At 63.4% G+C, this 18,480-nt stretch overlaps 1 protein-coding gene across 4 annotated transcripts; it reads left to right on the top strand.

The window, feature by feature from the left end:
• The first annotated feature begins 508 nt into the window (after positions 1-508).
• Positions 509-18,107, top strand: LOC133759363 (cyclin-dependent kinase 11B). Of its 4 annotated transcripts, XM_062190291.1 has the most exons (20): positions 509-689; positions 936-1,059; positions 1,723-1,838; positions 2,820-2,947; positions 3,438-3,576; positions 7,488-7,624; positions 11,963-12,085; positions 12,876-12,971; positions 13,056-13,223; positions 13,473-13,538; positions 14,044-14,219; positions 14,734-14,824; positions 16,111-16,232; positions 16,417-16,522; positions 16,615-16,736; positions 16,812-16,919; positions 17,005-17,121; positions 17,240-17,388; positions 17,593-17,782; positions 17,863-18,107. In XM_062190291.1, the coding sequence occupies exons 2-20, from the start codon at positions 949-951 to the stop codon at positions 17,953-17,955; spliced, it is 2,358 nt and encodes a 785-aa protein (XP_062046275.1). In that variant the 5' UTR covers positions 509-689; positions 936-948; the 3' UTR covers positions 17,956-18,107. The 4 variants fall into 4 exon arrangements, with proteins under 4 accessions (XP_062046275.1, XP_062046276.1, XP_062046277.1 ...); XM_062190292.1 differs by lacking the exons at positions 509-689; positions 936-1,059; positions 1,723-1,838 and having other exon boundaries at positions 2,822-2,947; positions 3,438-3,581; XM_062190293.1 differs by lacking the exons at positions 509-689; positions 936-1,059; positions 1,723-1,838; positions 2,820-2,947; positions 7,488-7,624 and having other exon boundaries at positions 3,464-3,576.
• Positions 18,108-18,480: the final 373 nt, after the last annotated feature.

Below are 18,480 nucleotides of genomic sequence, written 5' to 3'. Positions count from 1 at the left end.
GCGTCCAAGCACCTGGGCCACCTCGCGCTGCTCTCCCAGGAGCAGGGAGCGGGACCGGCGCTGGCACAGCCGGATTCGCGCCCGCGCCCGCGCCCACGCGGGATGGCGGCGTCACGCGCTGCGGCCCTGGGCTCAGCCTTCCCGTCGCGCTGGCGGGAGGTGGGTCACCAGCTGTTCGCGGGCTCCCGCCGCGCCCTGCCTGGATCCTGACCGGGCGGCGGGCGTCCGCCCGTGAGGGGGACGGGCCCCGCGCCGCCCAGGCCGCGGCCTCCGACGCTCCGCTCCGCAGAGCCGCGGACGCAGCCGAGGCGGGCCCCGGCCCTGCGCCCCGGGAAAGTCAGTCAGCGGAGGCCCGAGGGGCGTTCCCGCCTCGACCGCGCCGCTGCGTGCGTCACCAGCCTGCGCCGGAAGCGGAAGTGCCGCACCGAGGGCCAGGGCGCCACCGGCTTCCGCGTGTTTCTACCCGAGTCGGCCCTGCCCTCGTGGGTCATCAGTGCGCGACGACACAAGAAGTGACCCCCACACACACACCCTGGAGGGACCCGCCTCTACGTCATGGAGTCCCGCGCCCGAGGCGGGAGGGGCTCTTCTGGCGTCATCAGCGCGCGCCAAAACCGGAAGTGACGACACTCCGGGCGCAAGCCGGGAACTGTTTCTCCTCACGATTCGGGATCGGCGGCCGAGCAGCGGTGAGTGGCGGCTGGGGGTGGGCGTCCCGGGCGGCTGGGGTCCCGGCGGGCCTCGGGGTGGCCCCCGGCGGCCGGCCCGGGCGAGCCCCGGAGCTGGGGCCTCCCTCCGCCGGGCGGCGTTTCTGGCGGCTCCGCAGGCGCTGGCGGGGCCGGGGGCAGCGCCCGCGGGGGCCGGGGCGCCCCAAGGCTGGGTCTGCGCGCGCCGGCCGCGGGCCTGAGCGTGCTCGGCTCGCTGCTCTCTCCCAGCGATTTGACTCCAATGGGTGATGAAAAGGACTCTTGGAAAGTGAAGACCCTAGATGAGATCCTCCAGGAGAAGAAGCGGAGGAAGGAGCAGGAGGAGAAAGCCGAGATCAAACGCTTGAAAAACGTGAGCCGGGTCCTCGTGGGGAGCTGGGCCCCTGTGCGCTCGTCTTCCGTTGAGCAGCGCCTCCGCGGAGCGTCCCCGGTGCTCCGACGTCCGGGGAGCCCGGAGTCGGTGCTGGAATTCACCAAGCGCCGCGGCTCAGGACGCGCTGCGGGTGGGTGGACACTCGGGCTCGTGCTGGGGGCTCTGTGGAGTTACCCCGGCCGCATCGCGGCAGCTGACCGGCTCCCCTCCCTCCCCTCCGTGTGTCCTCCGGTCCCAAGCGTTCTGAGGTGGGAAGGGCCTGGACGCTACCGTGAGTGTTTCCTGGGTCCTCGGTGTGCGTGGTGACTTGGAGATGGGGGCGGTGTGGTGAGACGCTGGCACAGCTCTGGGGAGGAAGGTGCCGAGGAGAGGGTGAGGAGCGCTGTGGGACAGGACCCAAGGCTCACGTTGGGCTCAGATGCGCACCTGCCGCGCTGGCCAGTCTGTCCCCTGTGGCTGGAGTGTAAGTGTCTCCGCCCAGGGCTGCGGGCACAGAGGGCTGAGGTCTAGCGTCCTGGGGTGAGAATGAAAGGTTTTGCTGTGCTGCGTGACCCCGACTGTACCTGGAAGTTTGTTTGTGAAGCGTTGGCAGGGTCTGGTTGTCCTTAAAGGTAACGTTTTGGTTTTCTCTTTGCTTCCTAGTCTGATGACCGGGATTCTAAGCGGGATTCCCTTGAAGAGGGGGAGCTGAGAGACCACCGCATGGAGATCACAATAAGGAACTCGCCGTACAGGAGAGAGGACTCCATGGAAGACAGGTGAGGGGTCCTGTGCGACGCCAGCCTGGCCTCGCACTTGAGGCTCTTGTGTGGTGTCGGTTGTCACCAACCCCACTGACGAATGGTGGAGCACGGGACGGGCGTGGTGCTGTGGCAGGGTAAGCTGCCACCTACGAGGCCGGCATCCCACGTGGGTGCTGGCGCAAGTCCTGGCTGTTGCACTCCTGCGTGTTCCTCATGTGATCGGTCAAGTGAGAGTGCTTCTAGAATACATCCCAGTAAGCCTGCGTGTATCTCAGTGGTTGCTCAGATAACTCTAAGCAGTGGGCGTCCAGCCTAGTGTTGGAGGCGGTCAGGCCCACGTTGACGAACCTGGGTTTGATTCCTGGCTCCAGCTCCTGAGTTCACCTTCCTGTGAGGCCCTGGGAAGCAGCCGTGACAGCTCAAGAACTTGGGTCCCTGCCGCCTCCTGTGGAGACCCGCGTTGGCTTTTAGGGTTCTTGGCTTCAGCCTGGCGCAGTCTCGCCCGTTGGCAGGCATGTGAGGAGTGAACTGGTGGACGCCAGATCTCTGTCTCTCACTGCCTGCAAGTAAATAACGGAGGCAGGCCTAAGCCAGGAGCCCTGCAAGTCTAGCAGGGTCTCCCACGTGGGTGTCCGTGGCCCAGATAACTTGAACCCTCACCTCCTGCCTTCCAGGTGCACGTTAGCAAGAGGCCGGAATTGGAGGTGGAGCTGGAACTCAAGCCCAGGCGCTCTGATGTGGGCCGCTGGCGTCTGAGCCCCGGGGCCAGAGGCCACTCCCGGCGCGTCCCCGAGAGGCGCGTCTGTTCAGTTCATCGCTTAGGCTTTCGGAGCCCGAGGCGGGCGCGGGGTTCAGAATTGGCCTTCCTGTGGCAGAGATGTCTGGGTGCGGCTGTGCTCCTGTCCGAGTCCGCGTGCCCTGGGCCCAGACGGAGCCCGCAGGCCGTGGTGCTCCCCAGGGGTTTCCAGGCGCGATGTCTGCTCTGTCTGGTTACAGAGGAGAAGAAGACGATTCCTTGGCCATCAAACCCCCCCAGCAGATGTCTCGGAAAGAAAAGGCTCATCACAGGAAAGACGAGAAGAGAAAAGAGAAACGCAGGCATCGCAGCCACTCAGCCGAAGGGGGTGCGGAGCGTTTGTTTTCTTCGGTGACGCATCCGCGCGTGGCTCCTGTTCTCTGCCAGCCGCTGCCTGCTCCGGAGCGCGGTTAGGTTTACCCTCCGCAGGAACGCCCTGTGCCCTGCAGGCTGCTCTCCTTCCTCCCGTTCCTCCCCAGTGTGTGGTCGAGGTGGCTCCTTTACACGTGAAATCCCGTCAGGGGAGAACACCCCGCCAGAGAGCAGAGCTGTGCTGCGCCCCTCGTGACGCTGCTGTCTCTGACTCGTTTGTTCTGGACAGACAGTGGGAGGCTCAGACGTGAGTCACAGCTCTGCTGAGCTCAGCCCCACAGGTCTTACTCCCCACCCTAGCTGGCAGCCAGCTGTGTGCGTCTTGAGGATTGAGCGCCAAGCCATGACTGGTTCTTCGAGTCATTCATTAAATCCCTTCAGCTGTGAGCGCTGGGGTGTGATTTGGAAGCTGGGTTCTTCGCCTGATGCTTCTTACTCGTCACCAGGGAAGCACGCCAGGGTGAAGGAGAAGGAGCGAGAGCACGAGCGCAGGAAGCGGCATCGGGAGGAGCAGGACAAAGCTCGCCGCGAGTGGGAGCGGCAGAAGAGGCGGGAGATGGCGAGAGAGCATTCCAGGAGGGAGAGGTGAGGTCCGTGTGCGCCGGGGCGGTGAGGGTGAGGAGGGCGTTCTCGTCCCGGGGGCCTCTGTTAGCTCCAAGTCCAGGAGAGGGCTTCCTTTTTTTTAATTTTTATTTTTATTTATTTTTTTTTTTTGAGAGGTAGAGACAGAGATCTTCCATCTGCTGGTTCACTCCCCAGATGGCTGAGCCAATCAGGAGCCAGGAGCTACTGTTGGGTCTCCCGTGTGGTGCAGGGGCCCAAGTGCTTGGGCCATTTTCCACTGCTTTCCCAGGCCATAGCAGAGAGCTGGATCGGAAGTGGAGCAGCCAGGACTAGAACTGGCGTCCATATGGGATGCTGGCACCACAGGCAGAGGATTAACTTGTGCCACAGCAGCGGCCCCAAGGGCATCTCTTTAGCCAAGATTGTTTCTCTGTCACCCGGTACAAAGGACCACGGGCGTGTCCTGATGAGTTCCAGGGCAGCTCTGGGTGTGGAGGTCATGCCCAGGGGAGGCTGGGAGCTGTGCTCATGCAGGGGGAGGGGACTCTGCCATGGGCACCACAGGTGCTGACTGCCCCGCTGCCAGCACTGAGCACACGTGAAGGGAGGAGCCTGGCAGATGCTGACGGCTGCAGGGAAGGCTTGAGAACACTGAGGGTGAGCAGGCTTCCAGAGGCCGCGTCCTGCGGGCCCAGCCGTGTGTGTCACAGAGCGGGCCTGGTCCAGTGGCGGAGGCCCGGGGCAGAAGGCGCCGAGGGCAGATTGAGCTTGGGCTTCAGCACAAGGAGTGCGTTGGGCAGACTGTGGTTGCTGCTGCGATGCAGCTGTAAAGCCGGTAGAGCTCGTGAACAGGACGGTCTGAGAGGCGTGCGCGATAGAGACACTGGCGAGCCGTGGGGCGTCACAGGGCCCCTGGCCTGGGCTCTGCTGCTTTGTCACCTCTGCCTCCAGCCTGGTGAGCAGAGATTCGGCCAGGCCAGGTGCAGCTGTAGCCTCTTCGCTGCCCTTTCTCTTTTTTCTGTCAGAGACACAGAGAGGGAAAGACAGATCTGTTCTCGGGTTTACTCCCAAATGTCCGTGGCTGGGCCAGGCCACAGCCAGGAACCTGGACCTCCATCCTTGTCTCTCACATGGGTGACTGGGGCCAAGCACTTGGGCCATTCTCCGCTGCCTTCCCAGGAGCCTTGGCAGCCGGATCAGAAGCAGCCCAGTGCTCTGATAGGGGGTGCTGGTGTCACAGCGGCAGCTTCCCCCACGGCCTCTGAGGGGATCCCGGAGGGTGGAGAGGGGAGACTCCTCCCCCACAGCCCTCACCGGGGAAGTGACAGAGGCCGTGAGCGCAGAAGGCGGGGGCCCTGACATGAGGCTGCATTGGGGACAAGTGTGACTTTTGTTGTTTCTTTCGAGACTTTTTTATTTGGAATGCAGAGTTAAGAGAAGGGGAGGGACAACGCAATCTTCCGTCCACTGGCTCATTCCCCAAATGGCCACAGTGACCAGGGCTCTGCTAGGCGGAAGCCAGGAGGCAAGAACTTCCATCATCTGGGTCTCCAACATTGGTGCCGGGGCCTAAGCCCTTGGGCCATCTTCCACTGCCTTCCCAGGCGCAGTAGCAGGGAGCTGGATTGGAAGCAGAGCAGCCGGGACTTGAAGCGGTGCCCTTATGGGCTGCCAGTATTGTAGGCGATGGCTTAATCTGCTGTGTGTGTCCCGGCACTGGCCCTGGGACAAGTGTGTGCGGGCCAAGGGTACACAGCACACTGGGAAGAGCTCAGGCTGCACACTGGCCAGTCCTCGGACGCACCCACGTGAGAGGACTCAGCAGAGCTGCCACAGGAGTCCACAGAGCTGGGCCACTGTGGGGCGCCCTGTCCAGGCACAGCGTGGCCGGTGACGCTGCCAGGCTCAGGGTTGGGGCACAGGTTCTTTCCAGCATTGGCTGACGGCTCAGCTGTGCAGACAGCACTCCGGCCCCTAGGAGGCAGCACTGGAAAACAGAAGCAGGGGCCTGTGCTGGGGCGCAGCGGGTTAACGCCCTGGCCTGCAGTGCCGGCATCCCATATGGGTACCGGATCAAGACCCAGCTGCTCCACTTCGGATCCAGCTCTCTGCTATGGCCTGGGAAGGCAGTAGAAGATGGCCCAAGTCCTTGGACTCTGCACCCGCATTGGAGACCCGGAAGGATCTCCTGGCTCCTGGCTTCATTGCGGCCAGTTGGGGAATGAACCAGCGGATGGAAGACTCTCTCTCTCTCTCTCTCTCTCTCTCTCTGCTTCTCCTGTTTCTGTGTAACTCTGACTTCCGAATACATAAATAAATCTTTAAAAAAATAAGCAGAAGTAAACCCGTGAGAAAAGACATGGCTGTGCTCGTTAGGGAGTTGAGTTTCATAGATTGAGGCCAGGCAGGCCACCACACACAGAGCACCAACCGGGGAAAGCCGGAATCCAGGTGGGTGGAGTCGTTATCCTGCCAGTGCTCACCTGGGAGACCCGGATGGCACTCCTGGTGCCTGGCTTTAGCCAGGCCCACCCTGGCTGTTGAGGAATTTGGAGAGTGAACAACTGGGTAGAAGTTCCGTCTTTCTCACAAGTAGGTAAATGAAGAGTAAACGGTGTAGGCTGGCGCTGTGTTGCCGCGGGTGCGGAAGGATAACTGCCTGTGACACCATCACCCCCACGTGGCTGCCGGTTTGAGTCCCGGCTGCTCCGCTTGCAGTCCAGCTCCTGCTAATGTGCTGGGAAAGCAGTGGAGGATGGGCCAAGTGCTTGGGCCCTGCACCCGTGTGGGAGACCCGGATGGCGTCCTGGCTCCTGGCTTCAGCCTGGCCCAGTGCTAGCCATTGTGGCCACTGGGGAGTGAACCAGAGTGGAGGATCTCGATTTCCCCCTTTCTCTGTCTCTGTGTCTCTCCCTCTCCCCCCTCCCTCCTCCTCCTCTCTGTAACTCTGCCTTTCAAATAAATAAATAAATAAGTAGGTTGACTGTGAAGTCGCGTAGTGAACGTGGTAGACACACTAGAGCATTGAGGAAGGCGCAGGACAGAAATGAGCCATCCCCAGGGGGTGCACTGACACACACCCCTACCCCCACCCCACCCCCAGTGAAGAGGGAACGAAGAGACCCCAGAGAACAGAGACGATTTCGTCTGCAGCAGCCGGAGGGGCGCGGCGGAGGTCCCGGCAGAGCTGGCCAGCTTGGTGCACTTGCGTCACGTCCCCTCTCGGAGGCGTGCAGATGGGTGAGGTGTCCTTACGGCAGTGGGTGTGGCCGACAGGTTGCACAGAGGCCGTGGGAGCGGAGCTGCGTGACAGCAGCCGAGCTGTATTTAATAGAACTGGAGTACTGATAGCTAAGACATGCAGGGCAATCCCAGAGCCGCCCCTTAGGAAACAACTGAAAGTCCCGGAAAAGGGGCCTCAAGAGTGGGCTGGGCTCTCTGCTGCCGGCGCGGCCCGTGGCGGCTGCTCTGTTCCCGTCCCTCGTGTTTGCCGCATTTCCGGGGGCTCCCTTGTCAGTCTCAGGCTCTGTCCGCCTCCTGTGGGCACACAGCTGAGGCTGTGCCGTCTCCACACTGTGGTGGCAAATGACCCAGGCAGCCCCTTGGGAAGGGGTCAGATCCAGGACCTCGGCCTGAGTCCGGGCCCCTGCTTGCCTTTCCCTGCGGAATTCCCTGCTCTCCCGGAGCCCGTGTAGATCCCTCTCGGGACTTGGGGCTGCTACCAGGCACCTGCTCGCCGTGCCGACTTGGTTCATTCTGCTGTGGCTCCGTAGGGACAGATCCTGGAGGATGAGCGTGTGTGTCATCGGCTTCTGAAAAGCCGTTCGTGGTTGGACCACTTACAAGGCCAGTTCGTAAGCTGAGCAGAGGCCACTAGGGAGGGACTAAAGAAAACCTTTCCTTGGGGAAAAGCTGGGCTGTGGCTCTTGCAGGGATCGCCTTGAGCAGCTGGAAAGGAAGCGGGAGAGAGAGCGCAAGCTGCGGGAGCAGCAGAAGGAGCAGCGAGAGCAGAAGGAGCGGGAGCGGCGGGCGGGCGAGCGGCGCAAGGAGCGGGAGGCCCGCAGGGAAGGTGCGCTGGGGCCGGGCCGGGCCGGGGCGGGCGGGCTGTGGCGCTCCCTGAGCCATCAGGGGTCAGGTGCCCTGGGGACCGGGCGGGTCCAGGCTGTGGGCACTCCCTGAGCAGTCAGGGGTCAGGGGCCCTGGGGACCAGGCGGGTCCAGGCTGTGGGCGCTCCCTGAGCAGTCAGGGTCAGGCCCGCAGGGAAGGTGCGCTGGGGCCGGGCCGGGCCGGGGCGGGCGGGCTGTGGCGCTCCCTGAGTTGTCCAGGGTCAGGCCCGCAGGGAAGGTGCGCTGGGGCCGGGCTGGGGCAGGCGGGCTGTGGTGCTGCCTGAGTTGTCCAGGGTCAGGTGCCCTGGGGACGGGGCGGGGTGGGCTGTGGTGCTGCCTGAGTTGTCCAGGGTCAGGTGCCCTGGGGACGGGGCGGGGTGGGCTGTGGTGCTGCCTGAGTTGTCCGAGGTCAGGTGCGCTGGGCCGGGCGAGCGTGGACTGTGGGCGCTCCCTGAGCCATCAGGGGTCAGGTGCCCTAGGGACCGGGCGGGTCCTGGCTGTGGGCACTCCCTGAGCAGTCAGGGGTCAGGGGCCCTGGGGACCAGGCGGGTCCAGGCTGTGGGCACTCCCTGAGCAGTCAGGGTCAGGCCCGCAGGGAAGGTGTGCTGGGGCTGGGGCCGGGCCGGGGCGGGCGGGCTGTGGTGCTGCCTGAGTTGTCCAGGGTCAGGTGCCCTGGGGACGGGGCGGGGTGGGCTGTGGCGCTGCCTGAGTTGTCCGAGGTCAGGTGCGCTGGGCCAGGCGAGCGTGGACTGTGGGCGCTCCCTGAGCAGTCAGGGGTCAGGAGCCCTAGGGACCGGGCGGGTCCTGGCTGTGGGCACTCCCTGAGCAGTCAGGGTCAGGCCCACAGGGAAGGTGTGCTGGGGCCGGGGCGGCTCCTGCTCCTGGGCCGCTCTGCTGCCCAGTGTGGGTAGACTTGCCGGAGCCCTGCTCTTAGCTCCTGTGCTGTATCCTCTTTTTGTGAGTTTAATAGTTCTTAAATGTATTTGAAAGGCAGGGACAGAACGTTCCCATGGCTGGTTCACTCATCAGATTTCACAGCAGGGCTGGGCCGGGCCAACACCCAGAGTCTAAACCCAGTTCAGGGTTACGTGTGAGTGGTTGGTTGGACCCCATGGCATGAGCCATCACCAGATGTGAAGCTTCCATCAGCAGGAAGGTGGGCCAGGGGCAGGGCCTGAACCCAGACACTGCTTTATGGGATGCCTGGCCCCTTTTTCCCAGTTTTGAAAACTCGTGGTAAAATATAACACAGTGTGAGTGCACGGGCCAGTGCGTGGTTGTGCAGGCGTCACCGCCCTCTGCCTGCAGTGCTTGGTCTTCCCAAGCTGCAGCTGCCTGGCCCTGGCCCCAGGCGAGGCTGCCATCACCCACTCGAGCTCCTGACCCTGACCCCCTGGTTTCCTCCTGCGCGTGGGGTCCTGCTGACTCACCTGTTTGTGTCTGGTTCCTTTCTCTGAGCAGCGCCCCCGTATCAGAGTCCCCTTCCTACCGTCCAGCCGGGCGGGGAGCCCCTTGCTTCTCTTAGGTTACGCCGTCTGATTCCCGTCCCCGTGTTGCTACATCATGGTCTCCTTTCTGTTTGGTGAGCTGCGCTGATTCCTGCTTCCATTTCCTGTATAGTTCACGTCTGTTTTCTCTGAGTGCACGGAGACTGCGTTTAACATCGGAAAGGTGTAACAGGAACTTAAATTTATATTGGTTCCACTTTTTTTTTTTTCTTTTTCTTTTTTGTTGACAGGCAGAGTGGATAGTGAGAGAGAGAGAGACAGAGAGAAAGATCTTCCTTTTTGCCATTGGTTCACCCTTCAATGGCCGCTGCAGCCGGCGCATCTCGCTGATCCGAAGCCAGGAGCCAGATGCTTCTCCTGGTCTCCCATGCAGGTGCAGGGCCCAAGGACTTGGGCCATCCTCCACTGCCTTCCCGGACCACAGCAGAGAGCTGGCCTGGAAGAGGGGCAACCGGGATAGAATCCGGCACCCCAACCGGGACTAGAACCCGGTGTGCTGGCACCGCAAGGCGGAGGATTAGCCTGTTAAGCCATGGCGCCGGCTGGTTCCACTTTTTAAGAAGCGCCTTTATCGGGGCTGGTGCTGTGGCACGGTGGTTAAGCCACCTCCTTCAGTGCTGGTTGGAGTCCCAGCTGCTCCTCTTCCAATGCAGCTCCCTGCTAATGCCCCTGGGAGGCAGCGGAGGACGGCCTAAGTGCTTGGGCGCTGCATCCACGCTGGAGACCTGGAGAAGCTCCTGGCTCTTGGCTCCAGCCTGGCCCAGCCACAGCCAGCAGGGGAGTGACCCAGTTGATGCAGGACTTAGATTGGTTTGAGTTACGTTTGTGTGTGTGCGTCAGCGTAACTAGTAACTTTCACAAAGCCCTGGCCTGCTGTGCAGAGAGCGAGGGGCAGGTGCACACCGTTGCCGCAGTGGTGCCAGCCATGCAGGCGCCGAGTCTCTATCTCGTGTCTGGTCTCCTTCACCACCCTACAAGCTCCCTTGCCTCTTTCTCTGGGGATTTATCGCTTTGCAAGGGCATTTTGGCTAACAAAGCAAAGATTTCGATTCTTAGGCAGTTTTAAGCACTTGAGTGTGTCCGGTGAAGGGTGTGTCTCCCCCGACGCTGGCTTGAAGCTGGCGCTCTGAGCAGGGACGCGTCTGGGAGCCGAGTCCTCTGTGCCGCGCCCTGGCCGTGCCCCTCCTGGCTCGGTGTGCGCTGCACCCGCTGCTGGGCTCCCCGGTCTCCTGGGCTCTGCTCCCTTTTCTCTGATCGTGTTGCCTTTTTATTATGAGTATGATTGGGATTATTACGATTGCTTGATTAGAAAGGCAGAGTAAGAGAGGGAGAGATGGATGAGACAGACAGATGGGACTAGACGGGGCAGGGCTCACCAGGAGGCTGGCACTCCATCCCTGTCTCCCACGTGGGTGCAGGGGCCTGAGCACTTGGGCCACCATCTTCCGTTGCTTTCCCGGCGTTAGCGGGGAGCTGGGTTGAAATGAAGCAGCTGGGATTCAAACCAGTACCTGGGGGTCCCGGTGTTGCAGTGGCGGCGTAACCACGGCGGACAGTGCCGCCCCGGCTGACCGTCTCTCAGGTTCCTCGGACTCAGTGATCGGCAGCTGTGCTGACCATTCTCGCGCGCCAGTGGCCTGGACTCCCTGGCAGTGTTCGTTTCTGTTACGCAGTTCCCCTGGATTCCCGTTAGGTTCCTTCTGTGCTGTGTTTCCTCTTGTTCAGCATCAGTGGTCCGACGTCTCATCGTTCCTTGGTCCTTTGGGCTTTTTAATTCGGTGTCAGGATAATATGCTGCCTCCGTTAACGGTCTGCAGGAGGCACAGGTCACATACGCGCGTGTCAGCCCGCGCACGCTTGTGCGCCTCCAGCAGGCTCTGAGCATCTTCAGGACAGCTGTGCTCAGTCTCCCTGTGTCTGGATTGGCCTGCAGTCCTTCTCCAGGCCGTCTCGGTTTCCTTGTGTCTCCTGTGAGTGGGATCTGTGTTTGTGTGTGTGTCTTGTTGTTGAAACTGAACATTTGTTTGTGGTACAAGGTCACTGTCAAAGTAGGTTCTCCGCCTGCACAGGGTTTGCTGATTCTGGTTCTTGTCTTGGGCTGGTGCTGGTGGTCTGCCTGGGGCCTGCGCTGTGCTTGGGTAATTCAGTCAGTTCAGTAGGGTCCTCCCAGGTCCTGGCACGCCTGTACCTTCTCCTGTGCCTGCGGTGACTTTTCAGTTTCTCCCGTACACGCATTTGGTGTTCAGGGTTCTTGTTCCCGAAGACAGAAACGAAGGGGTGCTGGGGGCTGGCATCTGCTCCCTGGCTGCAGCTGGAGGGGTGTCTGAGGTTGTGATCCGAGTGCTAGTCCCTGGAGTCTGGAGGGTGGGGCGCTTTGTGCCCACCCTGCGTTCAAGGGGAGCGCCATGGGCTTCAGGAACCAGCGAGCAGCTGCCGGCAGGCGGAGGTGGCCAGCGGCTGCTCTGCAGGGCTGATGTGGCCGGAGCGGCCTCCGTCTGCCCGGCAGCTCCACCTGCCACAGGAGACAGTGACAGCAGGGTGCCGTCAGACTGAGTCTGGGGGGACAGATCCCTGGTGCTTCCTGCTCCGCCATCTCCCCAGAGCCTCATCTTTGGGGAGGATCAGGGTCCACCCAGGGCCTCCAGGGTGAGGATTTTTGAGCCCAGGCTTCTTGGCCTGTGACCCTGATGTCATGAGCTTTCTGCGTGAGCTGTGCGTGGTGCCTGGGGCATGTGAGGGCGGGGCCGTGGGGGGTAGCGTTGCCAGTGCCGTCTCCCCCCGTCCCCGAGCCAGTGTCTGCACACCACCGCACCATGCGCGAGGACTACAGCGACAGGGGCAAGGCCAGCCACTGGAGCCGCAGTCCACCGCGGCCACCACGGGAACGCGTGGAGCTGGGAGACGGCCGGAAGCCAGGTAAGGTGGGGCCGGGTCTTTTCCTGGGGAATCTTTGTTGTTTGTAACTATTCCGTTGTCTGCATATTTGAAAGCGGAGTAGCAGGTGTGCTGGTTCACGCCCCAGATGCGCACAACAGCCGGCGCTGGGCCGGGCCTTCAGCCTCTCAGGCACACGAGTGGGAAGCTCGGTCGGAGGAGGAGGCGGTACTCAGAACCGGCACTCTGACACAGGGTGTAGGATATGGCCATCCCAGTAGGTGCTTACCCTGTACCCCACGCACACCCTGGGCCGTTTTTGAGCATAAATCTTGCTTCAAAGTTGTTAGGGTTTGGGGCAGGGAGTCGTTGCACAGCAGGTTCAGTCGCCACCGGTGACCCCAGCATCCCACATCAGAGTGCTGGCTGGGGTCCTTGCCACTCTGCTTCCAATCCAGATCTCTGCTAATGCGCCCGGGAAGGCGATGGAGGATGGCCCAAGTGCTTGGGTCCTGCCACCCAGCAGGAGACCAGGATGGAGCTCCTGGCTCCTGGCTTCAGCCTGGCCCAGCCCTGGCTGCCGTGGTCATCTGGGGAGTGAGCCAGTGCATGGAAGGCAGTGCGCTCTGTTGCTCTGACTTTCAAATGAAGGGGTGAACAAACCCTGACAGCCCAGCTCGCTGGTTTGCTCGTGTCCGGGCTTGTGTTCACCGCCGGCCTCGCAGAACTCGCTCGTGCCGGCTGTGTGGGAGGTGCCTGCTGCCGCCGAAGCGGCACTGTCTGCCTGCGGAGAAACGCTCCCCAAGCTCACCTTGGTGGTTTCCTTCGTCAGTGAAAGAAGAAAAGGTGGAAGAGAGAGACCTGCTGTCCGACCTGCAGGACGTGAGTGACAGCGAGAGGAAGACCAGCTCGGCCGAGTCCTCGTCAGGTACGCGCCGGCCTGGCCCCGCTGCGCCGCCCGGGGAGGCCCGGGCAGGCCCGGCGTCTCCAGCTACCCTGCTCTTTCATGCAGCAGAGTCAGGGTCAGGCTCCGAGGAGGAAGAGGAGGAGGAGGAGGAGGAAGAGGAGGAGGAAGGGAGCACCAGTGAGGAGTCGGAGGAGGAGGAGGAGGAAGAGGAGGAGGAGGAGGAGGAGGAGGACACGGGGAGCAACTCCGAGGAGGCGTCAGAGCAGTCTGCTGGTGAGCACGGCAGCCGCCCCGGGCGAGGCGTGGCGTGGGAGGGGCCGCGGAGAGCCTGAGTCTGACTTGGGCCGTTGCGAGCTGCAGCTGCTGGGACCCTGTGAGACCCTGGAATGTTCTGGAGCTGGACTCGTGCTCGCCCCGACACAGCCTCGATGTGCCCTGCGAGGCCCTGGGCGGACGCCTACTCTGTGCCGGCCCAGGTTCCGCCCCGCCGGGCCCTGAGCGGACGCCTGCTCTGTTTTGCAGAAGAAGTGAGTGACGACGAAATGAGTGATGACGACGAGCGAGAGAACGAGAGCCGCATCTTGGTTGGTGAGCAGCTGCCCTCGGGCTCCGCCGGCCTCGCCCGTCCCGGGGGTGGTGGCGTGTGCAGCTCCCTGTCAGTGCAGACAGTCCCTAGGAGCTAGTCCGAGGACCACCCTGTGGGCCACCGTCTCTTAGCACGGAGCACCCTCTGAGCACCCACAGTGGCTGCTGGGTGAGGGGGAGATGCTACCCCGAGTCCAGCCCTTGCAGCAGCTCCCAGTCCGTCGCTGGGGAGGTGTGGTGTGAGCTCTGCAGGCACCGAGGCTCTGTCCTGGGCTGGGGGACAGGATTCTGGCCGTGCCCCTCCCCCCCGGCCCCCCTGCATCCTCGGGGATCAGCATCCAGGCGGTGGCTCTGTCTCGGCTGAGCCCGCCGGGACCACAGACCCCGGAGCAGTTGGGGCGGCAGTGTCCTGGCCAGCACGCGGCCGCCCTGCCTCGGCCCTGCCGCCCCTCAACGGGAGGGGGCATTTGCTTGCAACCGGTGCCATCACACGGTTTAATTTTGAAAGTTCCAGAGTCACGATTTGACCGAGATTCGGGGGAAAGTGAAGAAGGGGAGGACGAGGCAGGCGAGGGGACCCCGCGGAGCAGCGCCCTGACTGAAGGAGACTGTGTGCCCGACTCCCCAGCCCTGTCGCCGCTGGAGCTCAAGCAGGAGCTGCCCAAGTACCTGCCCGCCCTGCAGGTCAGGCCTCAGCACCCGGCCCTGGCGGGGGCGCCACCCAAACACTGCTGGGCCCTCCTGTGCCCCGGAGATCAGGCTGGCCAGGCGTGGCCGTGTCCTGGGTCTGTGGCTGAGGTCACGGCGAGAGCGGCCTGGGAGCCGTCACGCTGCCCCCTGCCAGGCGCGTGGGCTAGGTGGGCACCCACCATGTCGGGGGCTGCACAGGTGGTGGTGGTGAGGACCTTGCCGGGTTAGATAGGGCCGTGTCCTAAAGGGTGGGGGGGCTCTGAGGACCCCTGACCTCAGCCTGCTGCCCCGCTCAGAGGGAGCTGTGCCTGTGCTCAGAGAAGCCTGGGAATGGCGTCCTGTGCTGGATGTCCTCACAGAAGGGGCTGTGGTGTGGGGCTGGGGAGCAGGGCACACGCATGCCCTGTGCTCCCCCGAGGTTGGGCGTGGGGGGCAGGGTCGCCGTGCAGCTCTGAGTGAGGCAGGTGTGTGTGGGAGGCTGCCCCGCTCACCCCGGCGCCTCCCCCAGGGCTGCCGGAGCGTGGAGGAGTTCCAATGCCTGAACAGGATCGAGGAGGGCACCTACGGTGTGGTGTACAGAGCCAAGGACAAGAAAACAGGTGCGCGGGGCCCTGGCCAGCCCCCCAGAGAGCTGGGGAGGGAGGGCCCGGCCCAGGCACCGAGGGACGTAGTCCTCGTAGCGAGCAGAGGTCAGCCGGGTGCAGCCCTCACCGTTGCTCTTGGCCCCCTCGGCCTCCGTCCTGCAGACCTTGGCACAAGGATTTAGAGCCTGGATTCACACCACGAGGCCCCTCTGATGCCTGGGGTTGATCTCCCAGCACTCGCCCTGGTGCCAAGTGTGCGGCTGTGCCATCCTTGCAGGCACCGGGTCGTGACCTGTGGGTGACCCCTGTCCGGTGTGGACGCTGGCCCCCTGGGCCTCTCAGGAAGCCAGAGGTCAGTGCGACCCGGGCCGTGCCGGGTGGCGGGAGCTGGAGTGTGGGCAGGCACGTGTGATGCTGCCTCACACGGAGCCCCCCACGTGTTCCCCTCCACAGCCGTGGGCGATGCACCTGCGCAGGTGTGTGGCCCTGGACACCCCAGTGCCCTGGCATCGTTCTCAGGGGGGCAGAGCAGCTGCTGGGAATCCGAGGAGCCGAGGGCTGTTTCTGGGGTGCTGGGCGGGGGCTGTGTAGCGGGCGGGGGTGAGCCCTAGGCTCTGCAGCAGCACACGTCGGAGGCTCTGTTTTCAGTGTGAACTGAAACAAGATCTCTGTGAGGCCACAGTCTCGGAGCAGAACCAGAGCCTCGGGGAGATAAAGATTATTTATGGAAGAGTTAGAGGAGAGAGGTCCTCCACCTGCTAGGTCACCTCCAGACGGCTGCAACGGCCGGAGCTGAGCAAGGAGCCGGGAGCTTTTTCCCGGGCTCCCACGTGGGTGCAGGGGCCCAGGGACTTGGGCCATCTTCCACTGCTTTCCCAGGCCGCAGCAGGGAGCTGGATCGGAAGGTGGAGCAGCCAGGATGCCAGCTCCGCAGACGGCAGCTCAACCACTGTGCCACAGTGCCAGCCGAGCCAGCGCCTTTATTTCTGTTTTTTTGTTTAACTGAAGACAGATCGACGATTCGAAAAGCAGAGTTGCAGGGAGTTTCACCCCTTAAGTGGCTACAGTGCCAGCCGAGCCGGGTCCCAGGCAGGAGCCCAGAGCCCATCTGGGTCTCCCACGTGGGTGCAGGGGCCCAAGCACTGGAGCTGTCTCTGCCGCCCCCTGGCGCTGGCAGGAAGCTGGACCGGAAGTGCTGGCGCTGAGTGGGACGGCGGCTCTCAGTGCGGGATGCGGTTTGCTGCACCTGCTGTGCCCACCGCCGCCTGGCAGCGCCTGTCTTCAAAGCACTTTCTCTGCAGATGAGATTGTGGCTCTGAAGCGGCTGAAGATGGAGAAGGAGAAGGAGGGCTTCCCGATCACGTCGCTGAGGGAGATCAACACCATCCTCAAGGCCCAGCACCCCAACATCGTCACCGTCAGGGTGAGGCCCCGCCCCACGCACCGCGCCCTGCCTGGGTCAGGGCCAGGCGGTTTCTGTCGTCCTGTCCGTCTGTCTCTGTGACAGCGCAGTCAGCCCGGGCCTCCAGGCCGTCCTCGGGGCCCAGGAGAGCCAGGCTGTCAGGGGTGCGCTGGCGAACGCCGACCCACGGACGGCTGTGTTCCAGGAGATCGTCGTGGGCAGCAACATGGACAAGATCTACATCGTGATGAACTACGTGGAGCACGACCTCAAGAGCCTCATGGAGACCATGAAGCAGCCCTTCCTGCCAGGTACGGCCGAGGCCCCGGTGACACTGCTCCCCGGGGCCACCCTTGTTCCCAGGAAGCCTCGGGGCCGGGCCCCTGACCCTGTTGCCGTCCAGGGGAGGTGAAGACCCTGATGATCCAGCTGCTGCGTGGAGTGAGGCACCTGCACGACAACTGGATCCTGCACCGGGACCTCAAGACGTCCAACCTGCTGCTCAGCCACGCGGGCATCCTCAAGGTGGGCCGCGCGGGGTCTGGCCCGCCCACCCACTCACACCCTGCCCGCCCCTGACCCCTCCCCTCTGTCCTGCAGGTGGGGGACTTCGGGCTGGCCCGGGAGTACGGGTCTCCACTAAAGGCCTACACCCCAGTGGTGGTGACGCTGTGGTACCGCGCCCCAGAGCTGCTGCTGGGAGCCAAGGTGAGATCCGGGGTTCTGGGCACCTTCCTGCCCCAGCAGTGGCCTCCCCGGGGTCAGCGCCCTGAGCCCTGTGTCCTGCATCCAGGAGTACTCCACGGCCGTAGACATGTGGTCAGTGGGCTGCATCTTTGGGGAGCTCCTGACCCAGAAACCTCTGTTCCCTGGGAAGTCAGAGATCGATCAGATCAACAAGGTGTTCAAGGTGGGTGTGCGAGCTCCGCCTGGGGCCAGGTCCCAGGCCAGGGGTGCCCTTGGAGTGGCCCTCGTCCCTGGTAGCTGCTGTGTGCAGGGAGCAGCCCTGTTGACCCCTTGTGTCCCAGGACCTGGGGACCCCGAGTGAGAAGATTTGGCCTGGCTACAGCGAGCTGCCGGCGGTGAAGAAGATGACCTTCAGCGAGTACCCCTACAACAACCTGCGCAAGCGCTTCGGGGCCCTGCTCTCGGACCAGGGCTTCGACCTCATGAACAAGTGAGGACCCCAGCCCTGCCCGAGCCCCAGCGCCCCACGTCCTTGGGGCCTGGAGGCTGGTGGGGCGGACAGGCCCCTCCCAAGGCTGCTCGCCACCACTGCATCAGGCCCCTAGGGCCCGGCCCACCCAGCTCCTGAGCCCGTGGCATCCCCGTGAGGCCACTGCCCGGCCCTCGCAGGGTCACGCGGCACCCGTGTCCCCAGGTTCCTGACCTACTTCCCCGGGCGGAGGATCAACGCCGAGGACGGGCTGAAGCACGAGTACTTCCGCGAGACACCCCTGCCCATCGACCCGTCCATGTTCCCCACGTGGCCGGCCAAGAGCGAGCAGCAGAGGGTGAAGCGGGGCACCAGCCCACGGCCCCCTGAGGGCGGCCTGGGCTACAGCCAGCTGGTGAGGGGCCTGCCGAGTCCCCGTGGGCTGGGGTCTGGCCAGGGCAGGGTCCTCACGTCCCTGGCTCGCTCGCTCTGCAGGGTGATGACGACCTGAAGGAGACCGGCTTCCACCTCACCACCACCAACCAGGGCGCCTCGGCCGCGGGCCCCGGCTTCAGCCTCAAGTTCTGAAGCTCGCACAGGCCCGGCGCGACCCGGCCCCGGCACCTGGGCCAGCTCCGAACTCCTTGCCCACTCAATTTTCCACAACCTCTTTTTATATTTTGGTTTGTAAATTTGTAGAATTAAATACCGTTCCCTTGTGCAGGGAAAGGTGGTTTTCAGCTGTGTCTGAAGTGCCCAGTGAAACACGTCATACACGTGTATGCAACACGCCTGCACGTGTGAGTGTGCACACGTGCGTGTGCTGGGCCAGACTGTGGTGTGGAGCTGAGCTGGGGGGCAGCGAGGCCTTGCGGGCCCTCTGGCAGGAGCAGCCCTGTCCACAGGTGTCCCGGGCAGCCCCTGCCGCGTGGGGGTGGACACGGGTGGTTGTCCCGTGCGTGCAGCAAACTTCGTGGAGGAAGCCCTGGTTGTCCTCAGCAGAGTGGCCCCAAGCGGCCACCTGTGAGCCGGCCGGGGGAGGGGGCAGGCAGGGGCCGCCAAGGGCTTGGAAAGCGAGCCTGTGGATCCCCGCTGCCCGCCTGGCTGCAGCGT

This window comes from Lepus europaeus, chromosome 5 (assembly GCF_033115175.1).
Source record: "Lepus europaeus isolate LE1 chromosome 5, mLepTim1.pri, whole genome shotgun sequence".
Classification (NCBI taxonomy): Eukaryota; Metazoa; Chordata; class Mammalia; order Lagomorpha; family Leporidae; genus Lepus; species Lepus europaeus.
Note: the sequence above shows the minus strand (reverse complement) of the source record. Positions and strands in the feature narration are given on the sequence as shown.

Bases quoted from the DNA above. Each gene is read 5' to 3' on its own strand.
- LOC133759363 (XM_062190291.1), top strand. From the start codon at position 949: ATGGGTGATGAAAAGGACTCTTGGAAAGTGAAGACCCTAGATGAGATC. The intron at 2,948-3,437 runs GTGCGGAGCGTT...ACTCGTCACCAG, and splicing joins CAGCCACTCAGCCGAAGGGG to GGAAGCACGCCAGGGTGAAG. The intron at 13,224-13,472 runs GTGAGCACGGCA...TCTGTTTTGCAG, and splicing joins GGCGTCAGAGCAGTCTGCTG to AAGAAGTGAGTGACGACGAA.